This window comes from Phoxinus phoxinus, assembly GCF_949152265.1.
Source record: "Phoxinus phoxinus genome assembly, chromosome: 12".
NCBI lineage: Eukaryota > Metazoa > Chordata > Actinopteri > Cypriniformes > Leuciscidae > Phoxinus > Phoxinus phoxinus.
Genome location: NC_136887.1, coordinates 27,966,920 through 27,986,952, shown reverse-complemented (window position 1 = coordinate 27,986,952; position 20,033 = coordinate 27,966,920). Strand labels below are relative to the sequence as shown.

The following is a 20,033-nucleotide window of genomic DNA, read 5'->3' as shown; positions in this document are numbered from 1 at the left end:
GAAATATTAAGAGTAGTCCCTTTACTTTTTCAAGGGAAAAGTAATTAAATTACAGTAATTGGGTTACTAATTATTTGCACCCAACATTGATGGTAGTCTCTAGCACTGAAAACGTGAACCTGTTACTAGTTTTGGTTTCATTTACATCCCAAAGCAAATCAATGTAGTTGCTCTTGCAGCTTCAGGCATTATTTTTTTTTGTATCCAAAGACCAGACGCGTTAAATAATTTAAGCAAAATTCATATCAACAACATTCTTCTTTATTATGAGCAGCATGTTAGTTTCACCTGGAAAGAATCTTCTGTATTTTACTTGCCCAGAAGCAGGACTGTTTCTCTAACATGCCTGCCACATACTTCTCTCTCTTTTCTGAAGTGATGCAACATGTTCTGTGAATTGGAATCAATTGAGTGCATAAATCGGTGGGCATGCCCTTGTCAGAAAGACCATGATCCTTTAGAAAAGAGGACAATCCTAAACCTATACCCACAGTGACATTATACATTTTTTTTCTGTTAAAGTTTAATGAGGTACGAATGTGACCTTTTTTTGTCACGGTTTATTAAAAATGGACACCAAGATGAATAACAGACACATTGTTCTTTTTGCCATATGGTTCTTACATTTTTATTTTTTTTGTGCAGCAAAAAATAATAATATTAAAATAATCATTGATCTGATTTGTCCAAATTTGACTTCTTGTCAGATGGGCTGTACTTTGACACAGAATTCTGCAGTGAGAGAAGAAATAAAAAAGCTACATTTAAAGAAAAGAAAATGTCAATTTACAGTGTGCATTGTAAATGAAAATAATTGCATATCAATTCATTATGACTTCTTTTTGATTTGGGAGTTAAATTATGACCATGACATGTTCGTGAAAGATTGTGTGTAACTTCTGTATCATTTAAAATGAAACTGAATGTGTTATACAGATTTAGTATGCAAGAAGTGATGTTGAATCTCACCTGACCAGGATCTAATTTCTCTACATCAGAACTAAAAGCTATGGCTTTCAATGAAAACTACAAGTGCTTGAAACCCAAACTGACCTGTTACACCATCATAGGAGTACTGGGCTTCTCTTTTATATCCAAGACACTCTGCTTGCTTCCAGTACGTGTCCATGTCCGACTCGGTTGGGTTGCACTCTCTCTCTGCGAGGAGGGAAACATCACACACAATTTGTCATGAAATGCATTCCTTTAACCTTATGTAATGTCTACATCTATGGATTTTGTGACTTACTGAAAAAGTACAGCGTTTTTATGGTCTCATTTTTGAATTGGCTGACGAAGCTCATGGTGAGACACTCTGGACAGGATGGCAAGAATTTCCCCTCTGATATTGTGTCAGTCTCTGTGGATCAAACAAACATATAACATTCCTTAGTGCTCGGAACTTTTTCCGTTTTTAGACTGAAATGAATACGCTTTTGTTAACTTACCATTGGCATAAAAGGTACTGTCTTTAAGAACTGCGTTGATTGTGCTAAACTCACATTTTCCTTTCCTGATGGGGAGAGTGATCTGATTAAGAATTCTGGTCATGATGAAATGTATTCAATATAGCAAAACATGTTAAAAACAGGACAATCTTACAGCATGTTCCCTTGACTGAGAGATAACGTGTTTGCAAGTGTAAGAGTGCTTGGGCCAAACTCCACCCATGAGCTGTTCACAGTCTTCAACATATCTGTAAAGAAGTGGTGATCGGCTATGCCTTCAAGGAAGATCCATTTCCCCATGATCTGTTTGGAAGAAAATTGAAGCTGTGAAATTGAAGTGTCTTATTGTCCTAGTGAAACTCGAAAAATTTAAATATTGTGCAAAAGCAAATTTATTTCAGTAATTCAACTTAAAAGGTGAAACTAATAGACTCATTACATGCAAAGTAAGATATTTCAAGCCTTTATTTGTTATAATTTTGATGATTATGGCTTACAGCTGAAAACCCCAAATTCAAAATTAGAATATAGTGAAAAGGTTTTCATAATCTGTAAGCCATAATCATCAAAATTATAACAAATAAAGGCTTGAAATATCTCACTTTGCATGTGATAAGTCTATATAATGTATTAGTTTCACCTTTAAGTTGAATTACTGAAAGAAATGAACTATTGCATGATATTCAAATTTTTTGAGTTTCACCTGTATAAGCGGCTGTATGTTTGTTTACTTTGAAAGAATACTTGCTTTAAAACATATTAATAATGCACTTACAATTTTTGAGTCATCCTCCAGGGTTAGTGGTGTTATGAGCTCCTTACAGCCTGGCAGATTGGCCTGATTTAAACTAAACAGGCCCAGAAAAGCAGTCAAAACCACCAAAGACGACATTGTAGAACCTCCGAAATATGATTTCAGAAAGTTATGCTGCATCACCTAGAGAACAAGTACTTTAAATAGAACTGCTTATCACACATTATCATCTGTTTTTTCTGAAGTGACGCAACAGTTGTTTGTGATGCTGTAGTGCCAGTAAACCAAAATTATTAAAGTGGGAAATCTTTTGGACTTTAGGGATCAGGAAATTCCTGAGGTAACAGAACATGAGTATTCAATAAAATAATGCTCCTATTTCTCTTTTTATTGCCATAGTTTTTGGATACATAAAAACGAAAATAAAATAAATTTGACACGATAATAAAACCTATTACCGGTATTGAAAAAGTAGAATTCATAAAATATATTAAAACAAATGTACATATCACTTTTAGATTTTATTACATCATTATTCGATCATCCACCCCACAGTAATAAATATATATATTTTTAAGTACATTGGTATTCACCAGTAGTATGACAAGGACAGTCCTTTTTTTCTTTGCTCTTTATCTTTAATCTAAATTCTCACACTATTCTGAGAAATCATGAATAAATCACATTTTGGAACCCAATGGATGCTCTCTGCATATTCGTGATCAAAATGTGTATAATATCATTATGCTTTTAAACTCTAAAGCTTATGAAGGAGGCGAATAGTATTGTGCTTATTTGCCTCCTTCACAAGCTTTAGTGAACGGACAGACTCTGAACTGTAAATCATTAACATCAGGCATTTTGTTGATGTTTGTTTTATACTTTTTTGGTTGATTAATATGAACAAGAATGTGCTGCAGTATAACTCGCCTAACTTGATAATTATAAGGAGGTTTAGCAACTGAAACTGGAATTAACAGAGAAATAAGACTAGTGTTTCGGTTATATTAGTTATTGTACGTACAACAGAACAACTAATTTAGATGGTTCTTAGAACTCATCTTTTGCCAACTATTTCCATATGTCTTCCTTTGGTCAGAAATTAAAAGTCAAGGAAAATATAAGTCATTTTTGGGTATGATTGTGAACTTAAAAAGTGGAAAAAATTAAAGTGACGGTTAACAAATCACAGTGATCAGAAATAAAATGGGCAGAAGTAAAATAGGTCCAGTTTGAGTCACTGCACTGTTTAGACATGGACAGTCCCAGCTATGAGGTTTATCTCTTGTTTTGTCTTTGTGCCTGATCTGGTCGATTGTTCTTTGCCCTTTCTGCTCACGAAGCTCCCTTTGACCATAGTGGGAGATCAAAGAGATGTCACCGGGGCTGTAAGAGGACGGCTGAGGGCAGTCCAACCAATCGGCGGCCAGAAGTCGAGGGTATCCTTCTTCAGGGGCTGAGCCTGGGTGAGTAAATTTCCAATAGGAGTTGCCTTTGAAAACATAGGTCGAACCTGATTGACGTAGAGGATTAAAAAAAGTCAGTAGTGCTGTGAAACACTGATACACATACCTCCACATGAAATGCTGTATTATTGTATAAATATTCTGAAAGCAACACACCCTTGAAGTCTCCAGCCCTTTCTCTCTCGTCATCATTCTCAGTGATGATTCCATTCACTCCTCCTTCAGTAAGCTCTCTCCAGACTCTGCTTTCCTCTGGGCGTTCTCCTTTCTCTCCGTCCTCTCTCAAAGACCCCCACACCACACCCTGAGTAGGGTCCCAGTGCAATCCATGCCACAGTCCCTCTGAGTCCTCCAGGGCCAGAGTAGACAGAGGCTGAGGGAAACCGTCTTGCAGTGACAGATCCTTGAACAGCCAAACCTGGGAACCTGCACATGTGTGTTAAATAAAAGTAGAAGGGGGTTAGGAACCATCTAAAAAGTGTGTTTTCATTTTATGCGGATATATCAGCCTCTGTCTATATAAGTTATATTTTTACAGAGTGTCAATTTACAAATAGACACTCATGCAAATAGCCCATCTTGTTGGGAAAAGCTATTTACACTGGCTCCGCCCACCATTGTCTGTTTGTGCCAGGCCAAATTACAAAAGATATCCAACTTGTAACAAGAACAGTGGCATGAAGCTTTTGACACAAACAAATCTGCCTTTTTCTGATGCCATTCACCCTTTTCCCTTTGCATTTCACTTCGGAAAGGCATTTATTTTAAATAAAAATATTCGAAAAGTGGAAATAGGTGTAGAGTTTAGGGATAGGGACAAGTAAGGTCCGAACAAGGCAGCATTCATTTATGACTATAATAAATATAATCATGTACACTGAATATGTTGTTGTTATTGCATAATGTTTTATAATGTACATACTTGCACTTAAAAATACTGCTTTTAAACTTAGTGTAAAAATAATTTAATGCTATTTGCACTTAACCATATTTTTATTCTATGCACTGAGGCCAAGTAAAATAAATCTTTATTCTTTACATTAAATAAATGAACTCACAAAAGTGGGGTTGAAATCAGCACAAAAATGTGGGTTTGTGATGTGATTGTGCAGGGAAACTGACCACTGATAAAGATGATGGCATGATCTGTGTGTCTCTCCAGAACCGCTCGCAGTGGAGGCAGTGAAGAAGGAAGAGCCGACCAAAGTCTCTGTACAGGAACAGCCCTGACTGACACGAGACCACCTCTGCTCACTCTCCACATGTTCTGCCCTGCAAAATGTGTGAGGGTAAGAGAGATATTTAAAAAGGGAGGAATAAGAATAAATATTTTTTTACACATGGTGACACTGAATGGATGGATAAAGTCTCTGGTAGACCAATAACAAGATGAAAACACAAAGTGGAGGAAGTGTTTTTTTTTTTTATACTCCAAACTCCATAAATTAGCCCTAAATTATTTAAATATTTAAAATATCTACCTTTGAAGAAGAAAATCTCTCCTCGAATCTTGGCAACTGCATCAAAACTGGTGTTACAGCGATCCACAGAACTTGATTGAGACAAAGTGAGATATTTCAAAATATATTTCTCTTCATTAAAATACATTTGAACAAACTAACAAACATTTTTCCAAAAAAAGTTTCCAAGATATTTAAATATTTAAATTTAGATTCATATCTTTAAAATCAGCATAAAACAGTGTTCACAACACATTATAGTTCTGTAATGTGATTAAGGCCGGAATATATCACACAACTTTTGCCCAAATGCACCATGCATCTCCTAAGATTTTTTTTTTTTTTAAATACTATTTAAATTTCCTAGTTTTTTTTTTATTTTGTAAAACATACTCCAATAATCTAGCCTGGGAAAACCCTGGTGAACTTCTGGCAAATTTGAGATTTGCTCTCCAAGAGCCCATTCAAGCACATTTCCAATTTTTCCAAATTGAGGCACCAGTCACAAACGTGGAGGCGGGCTTTACATTATAATTATCGCTCTGATTGGTTTTAGGTCTATCCAATTACGCCCAGGGGCATTTGAGCGACGTCCGTTGGTGACGCCCCTTTGGAAATGGGCTCTGAATGAACCTTCACAGTTACAACTGAGAAGGGTCTGGTGTCAACCAGGCTACCAATAATCTAACATTTTATTTTAGATACAATACAAAATACAATTTAAAATCCTTTAATATTTTATTTGTTGTAGTATTCCAGCATTAGGCACAATAAGGAATATGCATTAGTAAATATAGGCTCAATTTTGATTTGGTGTTCAATTCAAAAAGTTGAATTTGATCCTCTCTTACCTATCCAAATGACTGTGTGCATGTCTGTACATGTGTGTGAGTCTGTGTATTCCTCCATGTCGATGATGCAACTGGGCTTCCGTCACAAGAAGAGGCCTGTCAGTTGGAATATGGTCACCCCTCTTACCTGAATTCATAAACAGACACACACATGCAGAATAGATTATTGTAGTCTCATACACATGATATTCAGATTTCACATGAATCCCATGAGCTATAACTGCCGAACAGAGATTCCAATCGAGGAGTTTAATGACAGTTACCATAAAGGGCTGTGATGTGTTGAAGGTCGTGATGTCCCAGGCTGAAGTGGAGTGGGTCTCCCAGGGGCCCTTGGTAGTATGGACGCATTACAGATTGCCGTGCTGATGAATGGGTCAGTCCGAGGGCGTGACCAAGCTCGTGCACCAGCACCGTGAACAGATCTGTGCCCTCAGTTGCTGTGTGTAAATATTAAGAGCACATTGAGCTTTTCGGAAAGAGGGGCTTCATATGCCCTGTCCCAAATGGCACACTTCATATGGTACACAACTTGTACCATGTGACCGCTGTACCACCTGACCACTTTAGAGAAGTGCATAAATCAGAGGTCGTAGACAGCTCCGAGTAGAACGTCATGTGTTATTGCGTAATTACGGTAATTACAACATGGCGTGAAAACAAAACTTAAGCAAGTTTGAGATGTGGAGGCTAATCTCTAAAAACAACAATTATTATTTAATAACTGTTAAATTAAATTATTTAGCAAATCTTATATTTGATACAAATATTTGTCTCTCATGTTGCACATTATAAGTTTGTGACGCTTAAATTCGCTTGTAGCAAAATAACTGCTTTTATTTTTGGCCATTAGATGAAAATTAATTGCCATTATATTAATATCAGCGGATAATGTATGATCTACCCTGTTAGGTTTTATTTTGGCTTTTGTAGATTATTCCTTATCTATGAGTGTTTTGCAGAATTACCTCTGAAAGCCCATTCCTCCTCTGCATCCAGGTGAACTCCACCTGCCCTGTCTGGGTCTGATGGAAAGAAGGCATGGCCAACAGATCCACCTGCTCCATCAAAGGGATATCCATCTCCATGGGGACCATGCAAGAAATCTATTTGGAGATCTGCTCCCTCTGGTCCTCGCACCTATTCAAAATAGTTCAACATGTATTTACATGAACCCATAAAAACAGGATCATTGTTAAGGTCAGTAACACAGTGCTAATTTTTGAGTTTTAAAAAGTATAGCCACAACCTCATGAAACTCAAGCAATGTTGGATCGGCCCACACTCGGAGGGCATAGTACACAAGTGAGCGAATCATTTCACGGGACAGTTTAGAAGATGCAGGGTAAGAGCGCAACCTGAGAAATAAGAGAGTTGGACTAAGAACAAAAATGTTGTTTACACGTGCTTATGTGTTTTTAATCTTTCTACAGTCTTTACTTTATTGTGAGACTGTGAACTAACTATCAAGGCAGAAAAAGCAGGAAGAAAAACACAACTGGTAAAATGATCAGTCTAACCTCCAGTTGATATTTCTTCTCGTCCAGGTAGAAACTGCTCTTTTCATCCTTTGATTTTCCATATCACCGTGTAATGCCGAAAGCTGGATGGTTTGATCATCATCATCATCCGGAAGTGAACAACGGGGAGTCTGCATCAACTGAACCGTCGCTTCATCTGTGACAGGAAGGTGAGGGAATTAAGGAAGGCATGACATAAGACTGAGATTTCAGTAGAGTGGGGGGAAAGTGTTGTTCATACCTAAGACTCCTGTGTCATCCAATCCAGCAAACCTCTGCATTTCCTTCACTGCTTGAGTAACCGCTGTCCAGGCCTGTAACTGACCTGTAGAGGGATCAGGGGGTGGGAGGTATCCATACTTCGTGAGCCAATCCTGCCAAACAGAACAACATTTTTGAAAGAAAACTAAACTTGTATTCCGCACGGATGCATTCAATTGACCAGTAAAGACTTTTTCATTGTTACAAGAGATTTTTTTTAAATGATACTGAAAAAAAAGAATCCTGATAATTTTTTTATGAGAGTTTCCATAAAAACATTAAGCGGCAGAACTGTTCATCATTGATAATAATAATAATAATAAATGTTTCTTGAGCACTAAATCAACATATTAGAATGATTTCTGAATGATCATGTGACTGAAGCCTGGAGTAATGATGCTGAAAATTCAGCTTTGCCATTACAGGAATAAATTACATTTTAAAATATATTCAAATAGAAGAGTGTTATTACTGTTTTTATATTTTACTGCACCTCTAATAAATGCAGCCTTGGTGAGTAAAAGAGACTTAAAAACATACCTAAAAAAAAGAAAAAGAAAAAAAAAGAATGATCCCAAAACTTTGCATACAGTAATTGCTAATTATGCATTGTTAATCATTTATGGGAATTGAACTAAATACTGTGGGAAAACATACACCAATGGATCAGCCACAATACGTCTAGAAAGGTATAAGGAAAAGAAAGAAATGGGTAAGAAAATAGGGTAATTTTAATGTTGACTTTTAATGGAACACTTCAACAAAGTGACTGAATCGTGTATAAGTTCAAGACACATTCTCACCACAAGTTTAATGCTCTCATCTTCTGTGGGTATGACAGTGGGTAAAGCGGTAGATGTAACTGTTCTTGCCAAACTGGTTGGCAGTACATCTTTATCAGCCGTTCCATAAACTTCCACTGTACGTCCACACATGTAGAAAACAACTGCTGTCCAAAACATCGCCATAATACCAATGTTACCCAATGTCAATCCTCCTCAGTCAAGTGATTTCAATGACCTCATCTTTGCTGAAACTGAGATGGTGGCCTCTCTTGTGTTGAGGAATTGATTGATGCCAGCACTGTAAACGTAGAGTTTGGAGATAATTTAGTTATGATTATTCAAGATTGTGTTCTATTCTAAAGGACAACAACAACTTCCTAAAATAATGTAAATTAAATCAGTTGTGCAATCTCATTACAAGGGATTGCTTAACGTAGGACCTCTTTCAGTCCTAAACTAATTTACACTGCTGAGTCTGACTGCTTTGGTTGTAAAGCTGCATGATTGAATTGCAGATGGCAAGTATCAAAGAGTGAAGGATGAAAAGGCTGCAGAGGTTTTATGTGTTTCATTTTAAAAGGAAAGACGACACGCATAGCGGATGTGGGGCTTTAATTAAATTGGCAGGTGTCATTTCATTAAAGAAATGAGACAATGTGGGAGATGACGGGTTGTTAGAGTAGAGGAGGGACGGGGGAATGGGGCACGGGAAAGAAGAGTTATGGAATAATGGAATTAAAGGAAAACACTGCCAGTCTTAGAGGACAAGGACAGAGGACAGTGTAAGAAAGGGAGGGAGACTGACAGGAAACCATGGGCAGAGACACATGTGTGCATGTAAATGTGTATAAAATCACGAGTGTCTGACCCAGTCACAGAAAGACAGTAGGGGAGAACCTGCAAAAATGCGCTCAATAAATACAATAACATATTGCCCAATGCATCTGCATGTGTCCTTTATGATCTGCAATTCAATCTCACAACCTTGTCACAAAATCTCTGACCGTTTCAGATGTGTGTGTGTTTAGAGGACAGTGTAAAAACGTATAAACTTATAAAACTTTTAGGGTCATATTTTCATTTAACTTAACATGTCATTTATCATATGCTGCCATTACAATAATACAGACTAAATGATAGGAAAGAAACCTCAACCTTTGTGTACTTCAAGTTTAACGGTTTCTGACTTAAACTGAATTGACAAGTAATGACTGTCAACATATTTCAAAGCTTTAGGCTAAAAAATATATTTTTAAAAGTCTTGTGCCAATCATATTACAAGTGTTTTCTGGGTGTGCGGATTCAGAGCTTTAAGCTATATTATAAAAATGAAAAAGTGTTACAGTTATACATGCTCTACCACAATCTGTTTGGAAATCTGTTGACATGGGGATCAAGGTAATAAATTCTCAGACAGAGATTTTAGCTTCATGTAATCCTTGATGGGTTGCATTTCTTACGAGGTAGCATTCATTTAAAGCCAGAATTTACGCCACAATAAAGAAACAAATATTTACGAGACAATGAATCCATAATCATTTTAATCTAATATTTAAAACTCAAAATATTCAGACAACATCAAAGAAAAGTTACAATTATGCAAAGTCGAAGTTAATGCAAGAAATTATCTCATTCAAAATAGAAAGAATGGATATGCTTACCGTCCCAACAACTTCTTTCTCTTTCTCCCTTCGCACTCGAGTGCTCTGTCGTGCTTGCCCTCCTTCTCTGTTCCTGAACAGATGTGTTCCTCTCATCCCCCCCCCCCCCCCCCCCTCTCCTTCTGCCTCTGCACTCGCACAATGGACTCCTAATACCCCACTCAATAACGTCCCCACCCACCCCTGCTAAGTGCATCGGGCATTTGCTCACTCTCTCTCATGTGTTTGGAAGATACTAGTGTAAAAAAGCCTCTTTATATCCAGTGAGGAGATTTAGAGACATGCTTAGTTGCACATGTTTGTCCACTCTCTGCCAAATTTCCTATACTTTTATATTTAAAACTTAAATGTCTCATAGATTCCATCACATGCCATTAAATAATGGATAAAACACTGATGAACACATGTACATTTACATATATATATGGATTCTTTTATGTGAGTTCTGAGTCAACTGCCGGATTAGGGTTACACTTTATCTTTGGGCTTGTGTGTAGTTGTGGATATGTTTGGATTAAATCCTCTTAACGAAAGGATTAAAAAAAATTAAAAACGAAGATTTGAACAGATCTAGCTAAATGCATTGTTGCTGTTTGGTCTACGACATTCCAGAGTGAGATGCACAACTTCTTTGTTACAATTTCTGCATTTAAATTTTTCAACATTTATTGGTGCCGATAAAATGAATAAAATCCAGTCAAAATAAATAAATTAATTAAACTGGGATTTCAGTGCAGGGGTTAACTTACAGTTTGTGTGTCATGGCAGAAAGCAAGAGCGAAAGCACATTTCCAGATGGGCTATCTGTCTTTTTCGCTGGATAATACTGTACGAGTCCCAGGGGAATATCCGGATTGGAAAAGCATACTTACATGGGCAATAGAGGCGTGTGCTGAATGTTTATAGTGTGACATTACCTCCTGATCTGTTAAACTTATCAGAGTATAACCTGTCAAAACCTTATCACCTCAGTGCTCGATCTTATTGTAGTATGTACAGCTTTTAATAGCTTTAAAATGGCATAGGCTGTACTGGTCATTTTACAAACAACTTTCCAGAGCGAGAGAGAGAGAGTGGAATAAGCAATGGGCTAGTGATGATTTTGACCCACAGGTCAAAGTGTGAGGGGCAGATGTGTTCATCGTATTTTTAGAAAGATGCACAAGGCAGGAAGTTTATGTGTGAATGGATGTGTGTGTTCAAAAAGAGAGTGATCAAGAGCCACAAAAGGCCAAGTGAACTTCCTAGTCTCCAAGACAACTGGGATCCCTTTAGAGGAACTCCGCAATACAGATATTCATTGTGCACCAGGACATGGGCCTCAACATTGCTCTCACAAGGGGCGGCACTGGAAATGTTTTAATATAGTCACCTCTGATTAATACCACAACATACAGACTCCCAGTGAGTCACTCATGCTCCTGTTTAGGCAAAAGTATTGTGTTTGATATATATATATCAAAAACATTAAAAAACTTAATTATTGCAAACTTTTGAAAAAAGTATTTTATGCGCAGTAAAAACAGTATGAAATTATGAAATATTGTATCATTGTAATTGAAAATAACTGTTTACTGTTTTATATAAACTGTTTTATATAAACAGTTATATACATATATTTATATATATATATATATATATATATATATATACTTTATTTTATTTTATGTATGTATGTATGTATGTATGTATTCATGTGGTGGCAAAGCTGAATTTTCAGCAGCCATTGCTCCAGTCTTCAGAAATCATTGTATTATGCTGATTTGGCTCAATTATTATTGGTGCTCAATTGTTAATAATAGTTCTTATTATTATCAATGTTGAAAACAGCTTTTGCTGGTTAATATTTTTTTGGAATTTGTGATACTTTTTTCAAGATTTATGCATTTCAATTAATAGTAAAATTCCATCAAGTTGAATTGAATAATATTATTATTTATATTATAGATTAAGAATTGTTAATGAGTAAAAAGAATTAGAGCTTAATAAAACATTTTGTATAAATCTTAAACTTCAATTTAAACACATTTTAATTTTTATTTATTTATGAATACGAATCACATAAACTAAATCCATTCCCTTGTTCCATTGAGATTTCCATTGAGATACAAAATGTTTTATTAAGCTCTAGTTCTTTTTTACTTAATTCATAATACGAATAATATATATTATTCAATTAAATTTGATTGAATTAACTGAAATGCGTAAATCTTGAAAAATGACGATTCTTAACATTTTTTTTGAGTGTAAGAACAGCATTTATTTGAAATATACTTTTATAACATAACATAATAAATGTCTTTTACTTTTGATCAATTTAATGCATCATTGTTGAATAAAAGTATTCATTTCTTTATTTTGTAATCTTATACTTGGGCTACCCAAAACTTTTGAATGTTAGTCTATTACGGTTTCCACAAAAATATTTAGCAGCAAAAAGTTTTCAACCATAATTGGACATAAACATAAATAATTGGATAATAAAATGTTTCCCGAGCACGGACCAAGAGGTTTATGTGACTCTGAAGATGGAGTAAATGGCTGCTTAAAATGTAGCTTTGCCATCACAGGAATAAATTACATTTTAAATAGAATCCATTATTTTAAATTGCGTTTTAAACTCCGTTATTTAATTACGCGACTTTGACAACAGTCCAAAGTTATGTTCTAGACAACAACAAGAAAGTGGAAAAAAAAGTGGAGATGCCGGGGATTGAACCCGGGGCCTCATACATGCAAAGCATGCGCTCTACCACTGAGCTACATCCCCGCCTCTTCAAAAGGTAAGATAGCACTATATCACTAAAAGGTAGCACTATATCTACCACGTATTTTAATAGATTTCTCTACATTCTATGAAGTTGGAATTTCATATACACATGGAATGTGACAAACGGGTATATATTGCTGCGTACTGCAACAAAAAGCATACCGATACAGACAAATATAAATAAATCACTCCGGTCCGTAAATCCACTAACAGTTAATCCAAACACACTTCCGCATAACCGACACTTGCGGAAGTTCCTCCTTCATCAAATCATGCAATAGTGAAACCAAAACATTTAGGTGACACTATTATTGACATTTATTTGCGTGACGGCTTTGTTTTTGTGGAGGTCTGTTTGACAACAGTAACTATCAACTCTTTGTGCACTATTCATGCTCTCTCCTGGACCCACTATTTTTTGTTGTTCAAGACATCTATCGGCACAAACATGACTGATGGGACAGGGTGAGGCAGAATTATGGAGGATATTATTTGTGTCAGCTCGGGCAGCGACGACGACTCTGATTTAGAGGTTATAAGGAGTTATAACGAAGACAAAGAAGATGGAATTCCGTTCATCCGAACAGAATGGCTCCCAGTCACACCTGTAAGTTTAGGCTACTATTTGCAGTTTGTCTTTATCAGAGTCTCAATGTCTTGCTTGATTTTGTCCGTTTGGGCTTTTATCGATTTCTACGCAGAACAGTATCTTTCATGTGGATCACACATGCAAATAGGAGATTTGTTCAGGGTGTGCGTAAACTTACTTGTTTCCAACCGCACGTGTTTTTCGCTTTTTACACATAGCGCGCGGAAAATTGGCTGCAGCTACGTTGGTACGCGCGCAAATGACGTCAACGAGTATTTAAGAGATTTTGATAAGCTTGTAGAACACAACAACCTTCAAGTGCAAAATAAAACTAAATAAATATGTATATTATGTATATACAAATAAATATTTTTGTTTTATTCATTGTATTTAATTTTTTAGATTTAATTTTAATTTCAACATTCAAGCCAGTTATATAATAATGTGATAAAATGTTTTCTATAATATAATAAATCGGCTGCTATTTGGCATTGCCCTTTTGTTATATAAACAAATACCATATTTGGTGAATATGTTTAGTAAATTTCGAGTATTGTGTGAAACAGTTTAACTTCAGCGTGTATGAATGTGTGTACATATCATTTGCTGTTTCATTACGCGGTTCTTTGGAATAAGTGATTCTCATTGGTCAAACCTTGTTCAATTGAGACTGAGCTCACTGGGAACCCGTATGATAGCTGTGCAGATCGTGATCTTTCGCTCCACCTTATGTGCAAGTAAGCTAATAAAACTATTTAAACTTTAATAAATATGTAGCCATGTATTTATTTGTTTGGTTAAGTAGCAGTATAATAAGTTAGATGAAGGCCCGTTTTCAACAAGGACCATAACTATACGATAAAGAGATATTGTTTTAAAAATCGTTTCGGATGTGAAAGAACTGCACACTTATTACGGCGTATTATAACTTAATTATAACAACGATAACAGAACAGATAAACATATTTTAACAACGATTTCCCCCCAGCTAATAACGGATAATAGCATCGACAGCCATTGAGCATAACTTATAACGTTATGGCTGACGACATAATTGCAGCGCGCGCTTATTAACGTTATAAACAAAACGACATTGGTGTGGATGTAACGTTAAAGTTATGGTGTTAACGGGATTTAACCCTAACCCTTTCCCTTTCAATGTTATTTTGTGATGGTATCTATTATTTTGGTAACTGTCTGCTATCTATTACACATCGGCCATTAGTCATCTCGGGCTGGTTGCATAAACTGACTAACGTTAGTCTTACTCTTACAACAAGTCACAGTCATCACATTTCTTTCTTTAAGTCTGTTCAGAACTGTTTTAGGTCAGTTAACGTACATAAAAACGTAGATTGGTCTAAGGAAGCCTGATCCCCCCTTGAGTTGGTCCACTTGGTCATACTAGTACTTAAGACGCAGTCTTATCATAATGGCTGTTTATGCAACTGGCCCCTGTTCTGTAGTTGACTGGCAATAATGGTGGTAAAAGTCAAATTACCACTATATTTCTCCTGATTTCTCCTACTTTCTTCATTGTTTGTTTGTCTCAGGTCCTCATTGATATCACAGACCATAAGTTAACCTCTCCAAGGCGAAGATGCTCAAGAAGAGATACTTGCTCCTCCTTAGAAGTTATAGATTTAAGTGAAGATGATCCTCCTGATGATGGCGACGTCCAGCCTCAGAATCCGTCACCAACTCTGCCGTCAGTACAAAGCAAAGACAAGAAAGTGCATGTAACACTGGCATTTGGAAAACCTCTATCACAATCTCGAACAAGTGTTGGAAAAGATGTAACTAATTCAGGGTGTTTTGTAGGGAACAGTGTGCAGTCTGTCTCTAAGTCACTCGCTCAGGAGAACGCTCTCACAGACGTGCTCCAAAGAACAGAAAATCATTTGCATGAGGACACAAATTGTAATTCAAGCTTTTCGCCTGAGCAGTTGAGCCGGGACAAGTGTTTGGAACGTTGCAGCTCCAATGATACAAGTAAAAATTCTTTCAAAAATGTATCTGAAGTATTAAAGAACTCTATTGCAGATATATCGCAGAACACTAAAGACACACAGCTTAGTACACCAGCTGTCTGCAGCATAGACACAGACCAAGAAAACAAAGAAAATTTTGACTCATCACAGAAATGGGAAGGCAGTGTTCGCTCTTACAGTCTTGACAGTCCATATTACTGTCCGAGTGAGGTAGATGCTTATATATTTTCTGACTCATCCAATAAATCTGAAGATAAGGATCAGCCATTTACAACATACGACAGTCAACTGTCACCTCAAACCTTTGAGCTTCCTTCTGATACTTATACTGCATCAATGTCCAATGCACTTTCTTTGAATGAAAACGGTGAAATGATGAATATCTGCGAAAATGAGGGCCTACATACTACAGTTCGGCCAGAACCTTCTTCCCCCTCCATACCTACCTCATCTAGGGCCTCGCCCCACTGGAGCCTTGAAGTTAGATCTATCCAGAGTAAACCCTGCAGTCCCACTTCCACAGAGATTCTTGCCAGCGACACAGCGACACATTCCCCTGATCTGTCTACGCTGAGCTCACCAAGTAGCACCTTCAGCCTCCTCCTCTCTCAGCCCTCCCCGCCAAACTTTTCAGAGAGAGCAGAGCTAAGGAGAAATGATTTAGATCCAGTAACCCCACAAAGCCCTTCCATCAGGCTTTGGGAGACGAGCAACGATAATGTGCCGGATAATGTGGTTTCAGACCTCTCTGAAAACAACTCTCAAGATGGACAACATATTTGTCTGGCTCAGTACAGAAAATTAAGTCAGTGCATGGGTGGAATGGTTCCACAGATGGTAAGATGTTTTGATGTGCACATTGTGTTTTTTTAATAGGTACATTCAATAGACAAATATAATGATATTGTTGTCTTTGTACTGTAAATCTTAAATCACATTTAAGGCCTGTCAAGATTCTTGACTAATCACAATTATTTGAGAAAACCGCAATAATTGTGCAGTTTAAATTTCAGTAGCATTTTGCCAAAGAATAAAACACAAAAGACTTCCCTTATATTAAATTAATTTGCATTTATTTGTAATTTCATATGAAATGAGGGTTTCTGGGTTTAATTAGACTGCATTATATTATATTAAATTAATTATATTATAGTATATAAATATAATAACATCAAAGTAAATCATAAGGACCTATTTTATTATAACTTTTATTATTGTATATGATTCCAAGTAAAAGTTTTTTTCAAGTTATTTGACAATTAATAGTCAGCACAAAATTCATGATTGTGACAGGCCTAGCCATGTTAGTTCATTTTAACACAAATAATACAGTAAACTCTTACTTTAGCTCTTAAGGTACGATCACATTCAATTTTTTGCAATCGTCAAAAGTGTTGCAATGTATGAAGCACTTTAAATCATTTTCAAACTAAGCAGGTTTCTTTTGGTGAACGAGAAATTTATTTAGAAATTTATTTATTTATATTTTCATTAAAAAAAGACTATAGTTTGCATTTACATTCATTCATTTTGCAGACGCTTTTATCCAAAGCGACTTACAAATGAGAACAATAACAATAGGACAACAACATGCAAGTGCTATGACCCTTCTCAGTTTAATCTAACGCAGAATACGTAATTTTTTGAAGAATAGAATAGAAGAAAAATAATTTAATTTCAGAACACTAGTTAACGCTGCTGCTATGTAAGTGTTTCTAATACAATGACTGAGGGGGGGATGGCAGATTTTACAGTAACGATAAATGTTACCGCAACCAGACACCCTTGTCTCAACTTGCCAAAACTTTTGTGAAAATCTGTATTCGTACAGTATTCCTAGCGAAATACATTTCAGTCATTCACTTTTTGTTTTTAACAGCATGACGATGAGGATGAAGGTGAACACTATGGTCCCGCTGAGCCCCTGTGCCGACAGAGCCTTAGTTTAGTTTACAGCACTATTGAGGAGAATTACCCAGAGGGCACTCTTCAGCTGCTCTCTGACTTCATTCAGCCTCGGTTTTACCCGCCGGTGGATATTACGAAACATCTGCTCAGTGGGATTTTCTTGGACCCACAGAGCACTGATGTCCTAGTCGTAGAGGCCTATAATCTATTAATGAAGACTCAGAGGTGAGTGGGATCACAACTACTTTGAGTTTTCTCTATTTAAAACAGTTTTGTGAAACTATTTTAACTGAATGTTTTCATGAAAAAGTCATGAGTAAGTCAGAGATGTACCCTGATAGGTAGTGTATGTGGTCCAACATGTGATCCTACCTGCCCTTCCTGTTCAATGAAAATAGAAATATCCACCCACCCCCAAACCCCAAAATTCAGGTGTTAAACGTACTATTCATGTTTATTAAATAATTTCAGTTCGTTTTGTATGTTCAGATACCACCCTGTGGATGCTTCTACAGTCCCATGGGATTGGGAACTGATGAAGACGGCTATGAAGGATCAGGTAGGTACTTTTTATCACATTTTAAATACTTTTTATAAGTAATTCTCTAATTTTCTTAAATGTTCCACTCTCTTAATTCTTCCTGTCTTAAGGAGGACACTAAGAGGTTGCGGACGATGGTCCGGTACATGCTTCTGCAATACGTGTTGCAGGTTTTAGAAGATGACTTTCATTTTAAACTCAGAACTCAATGTCTTCAACATTCTGTTGCAAAGAAGATGCTTTCATGTGGCCCTGAAACGTTTGGGCAAGTCAGGTGCGTTTAAGCCCCAATTTTTGCAATCGGCTTTACTTGACTTTGCATTCAGTAATAAATAATTAACTTTCATATCATATTATGTGATTCTTGTTCTTAGGGATCTAATAAATTGGATGATTAATGCTGCTAAGGAGTCAGTGGACAACTCAAAAGATGTGGAATATCCAAAGAACGAGGACAACTGTCTTAAGTATATGAAGTGCTCATTTTGTTATCATTATACACTAATGTTCAAATATTTGGGGTCAGTAAGAATTTTTTTAATGGAATGAATACTTCTACTCAGCAGGGATGCATTAAATAACAACAATATTTAATGACAATAAAGATGCTTATAAAGTTTTGTAAAAAATCCAAAAAAAATTTTTTTTCATCTTGATCTTTATATTAAGCAAATACGCCTGAATAAAAATGCATCACATTAACACACATATGAAGCAGCACAACTGGTTTCAACATGGATAATAATAAGAAATGTTTCTTAAAACATCAGCATATCAGAATGATTTCTGAAGATGTGACACTGAATACGAGTAATAACTTCTGAAAATTCAGCTTTAAATAAATTACAATGAACCCTAACAGTTATTTTAAATCGACAACAGAAAACCATATAGACCCCAAACTTTGAACAGCAGTATAAAATAACACATTCTTAGGGAAATATATTTTGCCATACAACAACAGTCTACGGAAAACAGTTTGGATTGTACTTTCCTTTTTTTCTTTGCTAAAGAGAAACATTCACTTTCTTTGCTACAGGATTGTATTATCTCTTCAGAGGATGTTAACATTGGCTCTAGAGGTGGACAAGGACCCCACCTACAATTCAGACAAACTTTCAGAAGAGCTCTTCAGTTGTCTTAACAGAATGTGTTCTTGCAGGAAGATAAGGTAAACAATAAAAAAAAATAATCAATATAATTCGAGGTTGCACAGAGCTTTATTGAATGTTGAGTTTTTGCTGCCCTTTGTATCGTTTTAGACTTTTATTGCTGAGTACTCTGGAGAGCAAGCTGCTGAGATGCAAGTTGTTGAAGCTGCTGCTGGATGAGGCTTGTTCTCAGAAGACACGCTTGCCCATGTCTCTAAGCTTGCTGCTACACTACCTTAAGAGCTCCACACTGACTTCAGAACCCTCAGTAAAAGATCATTACAGTGTTTTATTCCAGATTCACATTTTGCATTGTTATTCTGCATAACAGCTGAACTGATATGATCTCCCTGCATGGTGTGACAGGATGGAGCAGAGAAATGGAGAAAATGGGATGAAGTTCTTCAGCTTCTGTGGATGTTGATGCTCAGCTATGAAGAAGTGGTGACAGGTGACAAACTAGTGTCATCACAGCTCTTTTAAACTTATACATAATAAGGCAAATAAAAAAGAGAATTGCGGTAAGCAGACATTTTAAGTGATAAAACAAGGTGATCATAACAGTTTTTCTCTCTACCCTTCTTTCAATCTTTGTTCCCCAGGTCACCTACATTCTCCCATCACAAAGCGCTTTGATAGGATGCATGCTCCGATTTGGACACGGGATGATCAGGTGAAATGCTCAGCAGTGCAAGAGGCTGCAGACGCCTTCCTGTCACGAGCAGCGGATGACATCGGCCAGGCTCTCCCCATGGGAATGCAGGAATTACTATGCCAACTACAAGAACACATTACTGACATGTCCAGTGTTACTTCAAGTCATTAAACCTTTTAATAACTTTGTTTTTTTTATTTTAATAAATTATTTTTTTATACA

The 20,033-nt window shown here is 36.4% G+C and overlaps 3 protein-coding genes across 4 annotated transcripts in view; 1 reads left to right on the top strand and 2 right to left on the bottom strand.

The window, feature by feature from the left end:
• simc1 (SUMO interacting motifs containing 1) overlaps nucleotides 1–20,033 on the top strand; it is a 23,342-nt gene extending 3,309 nt beyond the window's left edge. The window contains exons 2-15 of the mRNA XM_079630643.1: nucleotides 3,546–3,668; nucleotides 4,831–4,957; nucleotides 6,979–7,179; nucleotides 7,527–7,669; nucleotides 13,407–13,583; nucleotides 15,119–16,393; nucleotides 17,436–17,689; nucleotides 17,954–18,023; nucleotides 18,116–18,279; nucleotides 18,380–18,472; nucleotides 19,045–19,176; nucleotides 19,268–19,424; nucleotides 19,523–19,607; nucleotides 19,759–20,033. Coding sequence (XP_079486769.1) covers nucleotides 13,455–13,583; nucleotides 15,119–16,393; nucleotides 17,436–17,689; nucleotides 17,954–18,023; nucleotides 18,116–18,279; nucleotides 18,380–18,472; nucleotides 19,045–19,176; nucleotides 19,268–19,424; nucleotides 19,523–19,607; nucleotides 19,759–19,982 — 2,583 coding nt within the window. The 5' untranslated portion in view covers nucleotides 3,546–3,668; nucleotides 4,831–4,957; nucleotides 6,979–7,179; nucleotides 7,527–7,669; nucleotides 13,407–13,454 and the 3' untranslated portion in view covers nucleotides 19,983–20,033. The remainder of the gene's footprint in view (nucleotides 1–3,545; nucleotides 3,669–4,830; nucleotides 4,958–6,978; nucleotides 7,180–7,526; nucleotides 7,670–13,406; nucleotides 13,584–15,118; nucleotides 16,394–17,435; nucleotides 17,690–17,953; nucleotides 18,024–18,115; nucleotides 18,280–18,379; nucleotides 18,473–19,044; nucleotides 19,177–19,267; nucleotides 19,425–19,522; nucleotides 19,608–19,758) is intronic.
• LOC307008088 (saxitoxin and tetrodotoxin-binding protein 1) lies at nucleotides 409–2,434 on the bottom strand. The gene is made up of 7 exons (XM_079630656.1): nucleotides 2,224–2,434; nucleotides 1,603–1,751; nucleotides 1,449–1,513; nucleotides 1,250–1,360; nucleotides 1,054–1,158; nucleotides 702–732; nucleotides 409–483 (listed from the first exon to the last, which is right to left on the bottom strand). The coding sequence occupies exons 1-6, from the start codon at nucleotides 2,380–2,382 to the stop codon at nucleotides 704–706; spliced, it is 618 nt and encodes a 205-aa protein (XP_079486782.1). The 5' UTR covers nucleotides 2,383–2,434; the 3' UTR covers nucleotides 409–483; nucleotides 702–703.
• On the bottom strand, nucleotides 2,570–10,316 carry mmp17b (matrix metallopeptidase 17b). 2 transcript variants are annotated; one of them, XR_013799750.1, is made up of 13 exons: nucleotides 10,207–10,316; nucleotides 8,564–8,843; nucleotides 7,741–7,873; nucleotides 7,500–7,656; nucleotides 7,229–7,337; nucleotides 6,948–7,119; nucleotides 6,243–6,419; nucleotides 5,980–6,106; nucleotides 5,150–5,220; nucleotides 4,791–4,940; nucleotides 3,825–4,094; nucleotides 3,033–3,715; nucleotides 2,571–2,965 (listed from the first exon to the last, which is right to left on the bottom strand). XR_013799750.1 is itself a non-coding variant. In XM_079630646.1 (12 exons), exons 2-12 carry the CDS (start codon nucleotides 8,726–8,728, stop codon nucleotides 3,381–3,383), a joined length of 1,866 nt encoding a protein of 621 aa, XP_079486772.1. In that variant the 5' UTR covers nucleotides 8,729–8,843; nucleotides 10,207–10,316; the 3' UTR covers nucleotides 2,570–3,380. The 2 variants fall into 2 exon arrangements, 1 of the variants encoding a protein (XP_079486772.1); XM_079630646.1 differs by having other exon boundaries at nucleotides 2,570–3,715.